We start from the raw sequence: 13,696 nt of genomic DNA on the forward strand, positions 1-13,696 counted from the left end.
CACATTTTCACAAGCACAAATATTAGCAATAAGCTGAAAAAAATTCCTGACTAACTCACTGCATGTCATATGTATGTATATTTTTTTTTCCTTTCCTCATTTTGAGACTAAGCCAATCCTAACAGCCTCTAGCCCAGCATACAGGTTTTATAATCCAGGAAATACTGAGCAATGTGTTACTTCCCCTTCTCCCTCTTCCCCACCACTAACATTTAAACCACCCTCGGATCTTAAAGCCACCTCCAGACTCTTAAGCATCCGTAGCCTGGACTACCAGTTAAACTTTCCTGCTTGGTCGACAGAAGGCAGAAATGCCAACTGTATTTCTCTAAAGTCTAGAAATCCAAAGGATTTATATAAGGCTTTTGGTCCAAGCTGTGGGTATCTTGAATTTATGCCTCCTCCTCCTTGCCAGTTTCCTGTCCACAGCTTCCCTTGCAGAATGGGGATGAGGCAGGCAGTAGCTAAATCTAGTTCAAATGTAACCAACTTGTGGCAGAAGACCGTTCATGACCATCAGCTTGATGATTGAGACATGTTTCCTCCTCATTCAGGACAATTTAATGTGTTTTGAACAATGTAATGCCTAACAACCAGCCTCCAAACACTTCCCAGGGAGTGAGCCCTGCCTTCACTGTTCTTCAGATTAACATGCTCAGCTAGTGTCACTAGGACGGATGGAGAGGAGCACGGAGGGCACGAGTTTATTTTAATTATCCTTCCTGATGAGCTGAAAAACAACTGAAAATGCAAACCAATTAAAATCAGCTCAATTGACAATAGGAAATCAGAGAGACAACAATACAGTGCAGCTTCATTAGCAGCCGGCTGGGTGGTGGGGTGTGAAAAAACAAGCAAGAGGGATTTCAGCCGAGAGCATTTTATGGCTAAAGATGGGCTGTAAGGCTTTGTTTGTCCAGCATCAGGAGTGAAGATGTGGTGGGAAGATGTGGGATATAAATGGGGCCTGAAATGGTCCTTCCAGAGGTAAAAGAAAGGCAACAGGAACAGCCTGGCTGCCCACACAGAGACTGCGTGAGCAAGGGCAGTTCTGGGCTGACCTACTTTCAAGGTGCTGGCCCTTACAACCCTCATCTTCTTTTAGCATAAATAATACAAATGCACCTGCCCATTTATATTTGCAAATGAGCATCTAAGGGACAAAAGGAAGGTAAAAATGCAGCTTTCCTCTTTCACTTCCTATCCCTCAGCCAGCTAAAGTGGTTAGCTTTCAAAAATTGTGCATGCACTCCATATGCTTTTGCTTGTTTTCCTCTGCAGAGTGTGCCTTTAATTACATAGATAAACCCGAATTTCTTTTCCTTTTCATCTAATTCACACCGGAATATCTATCTTTAATAAGTTCTTTCATACTCTTTCCAGCTGGCCTGACTACCTAAAAGCAATTGCCAATACATCTGTGCATTGTTAATAATAACAGTTATCTGATGAGTGCCAACAGCACGCTCAGGGCTGCAAATGGCCCTGACAAAGCACGTCCCCTGCTCCAAGGGCAGAGGGTGAATATCATCCTTCATGCTTCAAAAAACCAAATTCCACCACTCAAACCTGGATCTCTTTCCAGCTTTAACGAATAGCCCAAGCTTTATAGTTTCTCCTGTCATTTAACTCTTTTGGATGATGTAGTTAATAAAAATCAGTATGTTTCTATACGATCATTGCCCTGCTCTTTTGCCAAGTGGGATTTTCAAATATGAGCATAGCAGTTTGATCTAAGAGAAGTAGACTAAAAATGCAAGCTAGAAATGCACACAGCAGGTATTGACTGGGAGAGGTTAAAATAAAATTCATCAGCACATGTTGGTTTTGGAAGCAGCGAGAACCTGGCTGGGAGAGGCTGGGGAAGGAGCCTTGGATGTCCTGGGAGCAGGGATTAGGGAGGTGACAGGCTCCAGACACTGCTTTCTGCTCCTTTAGTGCTGCTGTTTGCAGCCCTTCCCCTAAATTCATCAAGAGACCAAAATAATGATTTATAATGAGGCTTACACAGCAGAAGAGCTGTGAAACCTGCAAACCTGCTCAGAAGTGCCCAAGGGCATTTCTGCCCTCAGAGTTGTATTTTACACCAGCTCAATGACACAAAATGACCCCCTGGCTAAAGCCAGTCAAAGATACAACAAGATGAAAAGGAAGAAGGTATTTTGAGTAAATATTTTCCTTTATCCCATTTTCCAATCACCTTGAAAAAAAAACCCAACAAAACAAAAACCAAACTCGGAAGCCTGTAAAAGACTTGTAAAAAGGGAGAAGTTCTTTCCTCTAACCATGAAGTTGCAAATCCTGTGCTGAAAGAACATTTTCACCCATCTGTCCTCCTCTGCAGACGTTCACACCACCCCTCCCAAAACCTGTGTGGCCCCCAGGAGTCTGACACCCATGAGAAGGGCCAGACAGCAAGAGCAACCACAAAGAAAGGATTTACACTCCAAAATAAGGTAAGGTCTGACAGATCTGTACTGCTGCTAGAGTTCAGCAGCAGTAAAACGTTTTGCCTCTCATTAAAGTGTTACTTTTAAAGAGATACTTTGAAAAAAAGCTTAAAAGCAAAGATTTAAACCAATTCAAAGCCCATAACTGCAGTAACTCCCTATGCTCTGCAACTCCTTTTTCATTTCTTTGATATTGCTCTCAAGAAGTCTGTCACACACATTTCCTCGGGATTTCAAGGGGATATTATTATCATTTTTTCTTAAAAGCAACATTTTCAGTGTTTCATCTAGGCCTTGGGACACATTAAAGCATCTTTTCATTAACGCAGCCTTACGGCAGATATAAATAGAGCTGGCCTTTGCTTTGTCAATAGTGCTGGCTTTTTTCTTTATTTGGAGATGTTTATGCAGAAGTATGAGCCACACACCTCAGCACAAGGGTGTAGGCAGCTCCCTTTCGTGTCAGCAGCTCTCATGCTGAGCAGTCACTTCACTTGGCCCACTACTAATGGGTACCTAAATACACGTTGCTTCTGGGCAGCACAGCAGTCATTTTAAAAGAAGGTGCCAATTCAATCAGGCCACAATTTGAACACTGTCTTTCATTTTTTGTCTCTCAGTTTTGATGTATGGTTGGCTCCAGCACTGAAATGAAAAAGCAAACAAAGCCACAGCGTGCCACAGCATCAAAAAGTGCAGCTGGCTGGGACTGGGCACATGTTAGGGGCAGGTTCACCTCTCAGTTGCTGTTATTTCTTAAATCCGTTCAATAACAAAAGCTGAGTAAGAGCAGATGCCTTGGTTGCACTTTTGCACCTCCCAAACCACTCAGAGATACACAGCAAACCCCGGCACATCCGGGATGGTTCCTTGATGTTGGTTAAATTTAGCTGTGAAGTATCTTTGTGACTGAAGCCTTCTCCCATTGACCGAGTTACCTTCCCCTTTCTGCAGACATCTGTCTCACACTTCTGCTAAAAGTGACATTGTGTCACCTCCTCCACTACTAAGTAGCAGTGAGGCTATTATATTTGAAAGAAAAAGCATTTTCCCTCTATAATCAAAGTATGCTACAGGGATGCCCTTTGCCTGTTTTACAATGTTTTAGCTTCTATGCCACCCTCCCCTCAACCTGCAGGTCTTCTTCAAAGAGCCTGCCTCATGCACCCCATGAGATACTTTATTAAAACGACCACAGTGGGCTTTTGCCTCTTACAACAGGCAGCAGGAAATTATTTCCCAGCAGTCAAGCTCGAAGTTCTCTTATAAGTGATTACTGCTGATCAGTCAGTTATGAACCAAATTCACCCAAATCAATTTGGCTTTTAGAATTCATTTCTATATTCTCCCTTTTTGAGCTCTGTATGTTTGAAATATTAGATGATACTTATATTAATATTTTTACCCCTCTATTCCAAACTGAGAGAGCAATAAACAAACTTAAAAAACAAAAAAAAAGAGGAGAGAAAAAAAAAAGGAGAGAAGAGCAGGAGAGAAAGAGGTGAGGTAAGGTCCCTCCAGTAACCCAGGAGCTGGGCTAGAAGGAAGAACAGGAGAACGTTTCATGCTGGGCAATAGCAGTGGAAGAAATGGGATCTTCTGGAGAAGATGCAGAAGGAAGCCAGATACAGCTGCCTGGTCTCAGGGCTGGGTCCAGGCTACACAAACTTTAATATACTTTGGAGCAGGCCAGCATACATGGAAGGGCAGTAAATCCAACAGGGAAGTGCAGCAAGCAGGAGTGAGACAATTGCAAAGCGGGTGGAGCATCCTGATGACAGCTCACACAAAGGTAGGCAGAGAAATCAATAAAGGACCTAAAGCAGCAGAGTTAACATGCTCCTCTGCTACACCAGCCCCGTGACCACTTCATAGCTCTTTAACAAGGGAAATCTACAGCCCTAAGTCAGACAGATGTTGCTGATACAAACCACACAGGTCCATGCTAAACCCAGCGCAGATATTTAATCTGAACTGTACATTCTGCCCTTGGAGAGACACACACCTCACTGATACAAACCTAGGCAGTTAAATGTGCACCTCAGCTTCATTATCAACACTCATTGCTCTTCTCCATGTGTGCAATTAGCTCTTCTCCAGCAGCTCATGAATCCAGTAGCTGAATCCATTAAAAAGCAAGTCACTAAACAGGGGTGAAAAAATGCCAGAAGGCTGCCCTGGTACCACTGCTGCTGCTTTCCTGGACTTTCAGCATGGCAAACTGCAACAGAGTGGCTACCCCTGTCTTGGTCTTGTGGATGAGGCTTTGATTTGCTGCCTCTCCACTCCCTCCCAAGTTTGATGCCAAGGCACCTCTGCCACAGCTGCCTCTAGGAGGAGCAAGGGACAGTGGTCAGAGTCCCCAGCCCACTGCCAGCTCTGCAGCACACGGAGGCTGGCCTAACGATGCTACATTAATAATAAGAACATGATAAATATTATTAGTAAGGTCCCTCTGTTTGAGATTTCCAGGCTCTTTATTGAGAAGGAAAAAACAGGTCTCACGAAGGCCAGAGGGCTCCATTAGTCCCCCTTCCCAAGAGTGGACATGAAAGCAGAGATGTCATTTACTGAAGGTCATAGGGCACAGTCTAATAGATCAATGTCACAGCTTTTAGCCACAGATAACTTGTGATGCCAGCAATTTACTTACCTATATGGACAGAAAAATCAATCCCATCGTTACATGAACCTCTTGTTTTTATTACATTCTCGGCAGAAGAAAGTAGGTCAGATGCCACGAGCATGCACAGGGCATTTCTCTTGTAGCAAGGCCAAACCCAAAATCTACCAAACTCCCCACGATTTATCAATCTGTGGGATGCCACAGATAAGCAAGGCTCAACTAGTCTGTGTATTTGCAGGAATACAGAAATCTTTGACAACGTACCCATAAATGTGTATGAAAGGGTGAACTGGTGAATAATATTTCAGTCAAGTTTGTGACAGAGACACTGTCATGTTTTGTTGTTCAAATTAATGGCGTTACCACTTCTGCTTTGAAAATGGCATTTTCCTTTCCCAGTTGGGGCAAATGAAGCCCAGGGACCTGAAGGATTTGGCCCACAAATCCCAGGGTTGCCCATTTTTTTTGAGATTCCCTTAAGTCAGGATTCAGACAATGCTCGTATGTGGGCTGGGAGGAGAATTCCCGTCTTTTGGAGCCCCCTCAGCCCACGGGCAGCATTCCTCCCCTGACTGCAGCAGGGATGGGAGCCCAGCAGGGAGCTCAGGGAGGAGGAGGAGGTGAGGAAGGAGGGTCAGTGGCTTCGCTGCACACACGGACAGCTGGGGAAGCAGCCTGCAAAAAAAAAAACCCTCCAGGCTTCAGCATCACTACAGTTTTTCCACACCTGACATCCATGGTGACCCGACTGCAGAAGAAATTTTATCTTATAAAAATAACACAATATTGTTGGAGTTTTCTGTGTATCATGGTCATTTGGAAAAGAAGGATTTTGGCAGGAGGCAGGAAACGTGCTGCACCAGACATCTTTTCTGGAGTGAGCTCTGCTCAGACAGACAAGCAAAGGGTCACTCTGGCTGCAACCAGACGCCGCTGCCATGTCAGGAAGAGTCTGAGCAGCAGAATGTAAATCAAGATTTTAAGACATCCTTTCCTGGCACGACGCTGAATTTCAGACTACGCCTATATTCATCTCCTCACTTTATTGCTGCCATCCATTCCTCCCCGCTGCAAATGCTGATGGGGAAATGAAAAACGAGGCTTTAGTGAGAGACAAGCAGCCTCTGTGCATCCCCCGTGCTGCACGGGCAGAGCCAGCCCCCCGAGGGACCACACTGCAGGGTGACACCAGGGGCTGGGGATGGCCCCGCTCTGTGGCCATGCCTGTCTGTCTGTCTGTCTGCCAAGCCTGCCAGAGGGAGGGATGACGTCAGCCTCCAGGCTAAGGGGCATCTTTCCTGCAGTGACATATTTAGCAGAGCGGTCTCGTCGGGGGGACTGAGCAGCACACCAGCCCTGCTCTGGATCTGGCCCGTGATAAATTAACAGATAACGGCGTTTCCAGAGCACGATCTGAACGTTGTCAGGTCTAATGAGTTTGCAGCTCCAGACAGAACAGGCCAACACACAAGCAATGGTGGAGAAATCCCAGTGGACGGCAGGAGGGGATGTTTCATATTCACATCATTAGGTTCTAAATCTTCATGTGTTTTCTAACTCTTCAAAAGTAACAACAGCAGCGCTGTGAGGAATTTATCAGCACCCATGGATTTGAAATGAATCCCTAACAAGCATGTATTAATGTGACACAGCAGCATTACGTAAAGTAGGAGAGACTTGAAAAACCAGGGTCCTCGCTGTCTTGAGCAATGTCATTATTATTATCATAGAACTGCTCTCCAAAAAAAGTAGAGCATTCAAACAGCAAGTGATTTTTCCCCGAGGCGTTCTCTGCCTGCCTCGGTGGTGCAGACACAGTGATGATGTTAACTCACTGCTAGCTGCTGTGCCAGGCTTTGCCAGAGCTGCATCCCCCTGCACTGCCTCACCCCAGGACACCACCCACCTCCACGGAGCAGCCCTGCTCTTACAGACAGAATCAAGACATAGGGCAGCTGGAAAGCCTAAAATTAGTAAAATGCTTCGGCCACCTTAACCCCAGTACCAGCCAAATGCCTCCTTTCCAAGGAGGGGATGATGGATGAGCTGTTAATTTTAGTTCCCATAAGGATACACTTTCCTCTCCAATCTGTACGCTTAAAGACATCAGATCACTTCATGGGAAACCATTTCTTTTGCAATTATGCCACATTTTATTTCCTGCTGTTTTGAAAACTGCCTGTTAGCCATGTGGCAGAAAGGAGGTTCAACAGATAAAGAGGGAAAAAAGCCCACAAGTAGACTTTCTATCACGCGTGCAGTGGAGAGGCTGTCATCTCTCTGCACACAGACATCCACCTCTTAATATTTGTGCACACCCTCACCTATACCAATCAGGAAAGGAATATACGAGTGAATAAGTTTTTCACACTTTCTCTGTTGAAAACCAGTTAAACTACAGTACTTTTTTTTTCAGATTAAACACTGCCATGTTGCCTGTCAAAGATCTACATGGCTCACATTTGAAACTATCACTTTTCTGTGATGTTCTGTTCTTCAAAGTCCATAAACACAATCACACTTCAATATTTTTGTCAGGCATTTGTTATGATGACTGCGTTGTTTTGCTTGATGCCAAGAACACAGAAAGCTTAAAACTGCTAATCACAGTTTTATCCAAAGGCAAAAGCAAAGCACTTGTATGAACACTGTGCTAGAAACAAGTCCTTCATCTTCACTAGCAAAGTCATTTTGAAATTAAAAATCAAAGAGTTTAACTACAGCTGCAGCCCTTAGCGCTGCGTGTGCAGAGTTCACGATGGTCTTTTTAATAGGCTCTAATGACTATTTCAATATCATTTGATTGCACAGAATGCATAAAAATTGCAGGGCAGCTATTGGTTTATAATTTAAGGCTTTCCTTACCTAAACAGCTCACTGGTGGAATTTATTTCCCTTACCTCTTGTCTTCACACAACCCTGTCATCAGAGGAGAGCAATGAGCTCTTTACCTTACAACTGGGTGTAGCTTGCTAGCACTGCAGAAGGCATTGGAGTCACTCCTCCTCCTCTCTCCCTAATGGGGCTGGGATGGTGCCATCTCCTGCCTTGTCTGCCACAGCCTGCCCCTGCCCAGGACCCCAGAGGGACCGTAACACCCACCAGGGTGTGATCCAGCAGCACTTTGCTCCCTGGAGCTGGGAGGGAACCGCTGGTGGCACTGGTGGCACCTCATTCACAGCCTCGACAGGGTGGTAACCCTGTTTTGTTACCCCAAGTGCTTTTAGGGGAAGGTATTGCAAAATCCTTCTGATGGGGCTAAAGAATGTGTTTTTTTGTTTTTTTTTGGGTTTTTTTTTTTTTTGGTTTTTTTTTTTTTTTTGTTTTTTTTTTTTAAATTTTTTTTTTAATTTCCAAGGAATTGGGGTCAATCTGTTCATTTGCACTTTCACTGTTTTTTTAGAGAAATGTTTATTTTCTGCTTTGGTGCTAATCTGTCTGGTGTTTTTTTCTTTTCTTTTGAACTAATTGTTTTCTATATTTGCTTTAGTTTTACCATCTAAACCTAAAGTTCTCTTCAAGAGGTACCTCACCAGTCTTCTTACCATAGTCACATGCTTTTTCTGATACCTTTTTCTATGTCAAAACACCTTTCCTCAGAGCAACCAGAGCTGCACAGAGAAAAACAAAGCCCCTTGCCACGTTGTCTCGTGTCTCAAGGGCAATGGGAAGGGGAGGCTTCACACAGGAGGCACAGGGAAAGCACACAGAGACTCCTCGGTGTCCTCAGGTCAGCCGTGTCACCCATGGGTCCTGAAGGAATGGAGACTTTAGCCATAGCTGTGAATTTTGTAACATGTTGCAGAAAATTCCTAAAACTAATATCAGAAGTATCTGAAGTGTGTGTGAAGGTTGAGGTCTTCATTGACAGCAGAAGCAACGTCAGTGTCAAGCTCTCTCCCCAACACGCATGAATATCAGTGGCAGATAGGAGTAACCAACTGGAACAGCAGGAGCCATCATGTCAAAAAGATCTTTGACCTTTCTACTGAAACTCCTGACAGGCCTGGCAATTAATGCCATTTTCAGGAGAAAAAAAAAAAAAAAAGGAACTGACTTCAGAGCAGCAAGTTACTTCATCTGAGGTACAGGGGAGCCATCAGATAGCAGGGTCGCTTTGTCAGGGACACTCTTGAACCTTGCTGAGAAAGATACCAAGTTCTACAATAAAATATCAGTCTTTTGAGGCCTCCTTTTTCCTTAGGTTTAGTTAACAGTGATTAACTACACTGCTAATGGTGTCACACAAGCTGCCTTCGATTTCCCACAAACGGGAGAAGGACCTAGTGCAAGATGTTGGTACCTTACCTGCCTCAATATTTCAACCTGTAAAGCCTTGTCACACCAGATGAGTCTTGAGGACACCTGAAATTTCAGGTTCTCAGTACGGTGTACACCAGTGGGTCACCTGCATTTCTCAACAAGCAAACACATTCTTGGCAAGTTATTCTACAGAAGCCTCTTAACACCCCTATCTGCTACCAGCTGAAAGAAGCCACTATAAATTCAAGAGCAATTTGCATTTCTAAACGTCTAGAAAGCTCTTCTGCTTCTACTGAAGTTTAAATACAGCCAAGTTTACATAAGAATTAATAACTGGTTGTAAAGGTCGTGCCATTTGAATCTATGCATATTGGAGGTGTGAAACCTATTAGACTGTGGTATTATACTTAGGCTCAGTGCTGAATTTGGATTAAACAGTGTTACATTGATTTGATTAGCTGCTCAGATATGCTGAAGCTTTAATTGAATGTATTAGATGATGTTAATTCTAACAGTTACACCCTGTAGTAGTAGTAGCTTAGTGATTAGAAATTGCTTTCGAGTACAGGCCTCTGCCAGTTCTGGAGAAAGAGACAGAGGTGTTTTGGAGTCCTTAATCTGGGACTGTATGCTGATAAATATCTAAGGAGAGGTTCTTTCTTTTCCTTTTCAATATGAATGAGTGCCCTTTGAAAGCCAAAAGAGAATTGATGTAAACTATTGATTGCCATTTAAATGCCTTTATAAGCTAATTAGTGCAAAATGTAAAAAGTTTCTGAGCAGACACAAGCTACAACCATGAAAATACAAGAATGCTCACTTGGTTCTTAAATATATTGGGGGGGCCAAGTCTTCCAACAAGTGAGGAGCATGATAGTGCCTGCTGTGAAACTTATCAAAAACAGGTTCTTTTGTTGGAACTGTGAGGACAATGCCACTCTGGCAGCAGTCACTGTGCAGCAATGGTGTATCCAGCTTTAACCTGCAGAGCTGGGAGAGCATCTATCTGGGAGACACTGTGATGTTTAGGGAACCAGCCAAGACTATAAAATAGGTCACTAGCTGGAGTCTGCCCAGGTCTGAAATGTCTGAAAGTCATTACCATCTGTTCCTCTGAAATGAGGTGCTGGTACTGGTCCAGTTCCTAGCAGATAGGTATCTACACTGTAAAAGAAACCTTCAGAAGTGATCTTAGTTGGAAATGGCGTTGGCAGAAAGGAGCCACAGACCGGAGGCTCTAAAGGAGCTCCTTCTAGCACACACAGAGAAGATGGTGGGTATCTGAAGCTCATTTATGTGTCATCCCTCCCTGATGCATTAGGAGGCAATTCCTCCTTGCCGTTGTCAGTCTGGCACCTTTCCCTGGCCAGCTGCAGCCATTAAGATCCATATCTGACTCCTACCTTTGAGAAATGTTCTAGCTTTACGGCTCTAGGAAGACACATACCCATAGAAGCTTCTTTATGGGACCCTGGAGAGACTGACCTCTGCCTCCGGTGTGAAGTCACGGCCTGGCCACAAAGCCAAGTTTCTGTTCTTGGTGCCTCTGCACACGTGCTGAGCTCCTGCTCAGGAAGCCAGGTAACTTCTCCCATCTCCAGGGAAGCTCCAGCTACCTCTCCCACACCACAGCCAGAGCGTGTGTTCACACGACTGGGAAACCAGCAACTTGCTTCTGTAAGCATCCCCTCAGTGAGAAGCTTCCTGTCTCCCTGGGCAGACATCCTGAGCCACTCAGCCAACTGCTGCTGAAATTGGTTAAAAGTTGGTGGGGAATGGGCGGAGGAGGATGTTCCCCTGACAGAGGGACTAAGCACCACGCAGTACCCAGGGGGACTCGCAGCTTTTTCTGACTCAGACCCCTATCACACCCACTGATGCTGCAGCAGAAAAGAGCTTACAGGGAGAAAAGTGTCCCACAGCACAGAGCAGGCACAGCCTGTGCAGCTGGCACTCCCAAAACAAGTGCCCTCCAAGAGTTATTTCAAGTTTCAGCCACCATTACCATCTTGCTAAGTAGCTAATAAAGACTGTACAACAAAGTATTTATGTGAACATATGCATTTAATCTAAGGCAAAGCTCTTGCCCTTCTCAAATCAACTGGAGAAGACTCTAATTACAACAGTTTCACGGCTGCATCGCTCTATCCAAATTAATTACTCTGCAAAAGTTAATACAACTGAAATTATACTGTGCCCCCCAAGGATGCCGAGGAGAGAGAAGCACCACTGAGGGCCCATCTTCCTTCCCACTTGGCCCATCCAACCACCCAGAGCAGGTGTTAGGCCTCGCTCCACCACTGCTGGGGCTCTGCTCTCCTCCCTCCTCAGCCCACCTCTCCCTGACTGATGGAGCTGGCAGCTCCTGACAGATCATCCTCATTTACAGCCCTGCTTCCTCCAGCACCAGGAGAGAGTCCCAGCTCATCTCCAGACTATTAACAGCACAACAAAGTATTCATACATTTACTAGACTTTGTATCCTTTCACACGAAACACTCATTCCTTTGATCTCTGGGTGAGAAGGGATCTCCTTGTTATGTCAGACTATTAAGGAAATGAAGAAACAGCCCCATACAATCCCTCTTTCTGTATTAATGGCAACAAGATACTCAAAAGAAGATTTTTTTTCCCCCTAAGAACAGTAGAGTGACTGTAAACAGCACAAATAATTCTAATCAAGTTGTGCTACCTCTTCTGACAGGTCCACTCAACCCATTTTTGCTGTGCAGATAATACTGCCTCAGGCTGATAATTAAACAGAATACAAATTTTTACACACTCATATCACCCCTACCGGGTCAGTGTTTCTCTTACAAGGATTTTAATACAAACAGAAGCCACTGTAATGCACCAGCCGCCACAGTTAACTGAGAACTACTGGGTATCTATTTTTACATAAAGATGTTACACACACGTAAGGCAGAGGACAAAAGCTTCATAAAATACCTTTGTGTATTTTATGATTTCAGATTTATATATACATGTATGTGGGTGGATGGCCATGTATTGATATTTTAAGCAAATTCAAGGAGCCCCCAGTAGTTCCTCAAGGAGCCCTGTGTTTCACCAGCCTACAGCAGCAAGGATTTTTGGCTGCCTCCTCCCTCACACTAGCACCTGGCCAGTATGTGACAGGCAGCACTGAGCACTTTTCTGTACAAAACCACCTTGAATGGCACCTGATTGGCACTGCTGAGAGGGAACCAAGAGCTCCCTGAAGGGGCTGAGCGCTTCAGTTTGCCCTTGGGAAGCCCAGAAATAAGAGTTTTTCAGTTTGCAAAGTTTTTAGATACATAAAGTGGCCTGAGGTCATATTTAGATTTTTTAACGACCCTCACCTACCCCTCTGCAGTTCAGCTTGTGGCTTGGCAAGTGGAGAAGGAAAGAATGACCCTAAATGGAAGTGTATATTCCCCCTGACCCCTAAATACTGCAAACTCAGCATTTCCCAAACCAAGGTGAATACAAACCAGCGTTCTGGGGTGCAAAAGTTTCCCCCCTGACTGCTCGATACAGCCACAGCCAGATGCTGGTGAGCAGTGAAGACACAGCAACAACAACTGCAGCAATCAGTGCACCATATAGAACAGAGAGCAACACATGCCTCCCATCCCCCTCCTCGTTCTGGCAAGTGAACAGGGATGTCGGATGGCATTAAGGGCTGCCAGCTGGGCAAACAGAGCAAGTAGGTCAAGAGCATCACTCCTCCAAGAGTTTTCTTTGCTAAATATTGTGCTAACGACTGCATTATTGCTCATCAGACCGAGGTTCTGAAACTGGTGTTAAAAAAACCCCCTTCCCGTGATAGCAGAGGTCAGGTTTTCCATCTTGAGATGTTTCAGGTTGAGCAAAACCATCCATTTGTGATAAAATGCCTTTTGATATTAAAGACTGCACTCAGGCCTGTCCTGATTGCACAAAGCAGCTTTCACTGAGACAGCTATTAGAGTTGGGTAGAAACAAACAACGGAAAACCATAAATTAGGCACTCACAGTTTAGAAAAGCTCTAAGGGAGGTTAAACAGACTTACTCTAAAGAATTCTTTGGTTGAGCCTGAATCCAAAGTGCCATAGGCTATTTCAGTTTGTTTAGCCAGGTCCTCTGCACTCTCTATGGGAGAAACCATCCTTTCCACCGTGAGGAAGGCAGCAAGATTAGCAGTGTAGGAAGAGATAATGATGAGAGTGAAGAACCACCAGACTCCTCCGACAATTCGCCCTGAGAGAGATCTATGGAAAAACACACATCATCAAATTGCTTTGAAGACATTCCTTGATCTTTTTTTTTTTTTTTTTTTTATAAATTCATTGATAAATTTATGTGCACAACCCTTCTGTCCAGATCCTCCAGGTA

General features: G+C 44.5%; 1 protein-coding gene across 1 annotated transcript in view; it reads right to left on the reverse strand.

The window, feature by feature from the left end:
- The window catches only part of GRIA3 (glutamate receptor, ionotropic, AMPA 3), a gene marked incomplete at its 5' end in the record, with an annotated part of 80,027 nt that overhangs the window by 19,907 nt on the left and 46,424 nt on the right, over positions 1–13,696 (reverse strand). The window contains one exon of the mRNA XM_008936240.1: positions 13,374–13,572. Within this exon, the coding sequence (XP_008934488.1) occupies positions 13,374–13,572 (199 nt within the window). The remainder of the gene's footprint in view (positions 1–13,373; positions 13,573–13,696) is intronic.

This window comes from Merops nubicus, unplaced genomic scaffold (genome assembly GCF_000691845.1).
Source record: "Merops nubicus isolate BGI_N331 unplaced genomic scaffold, ASM69184v1 scaffold21732, whole genome shotgun sequence".
NCBI classification, from domain to species: domain Eukaryota; kingdom Metazoa; phylum Chordata; class Aves; order Coraciiformes; family Meropidae; genus Merops; species Merops nubicus.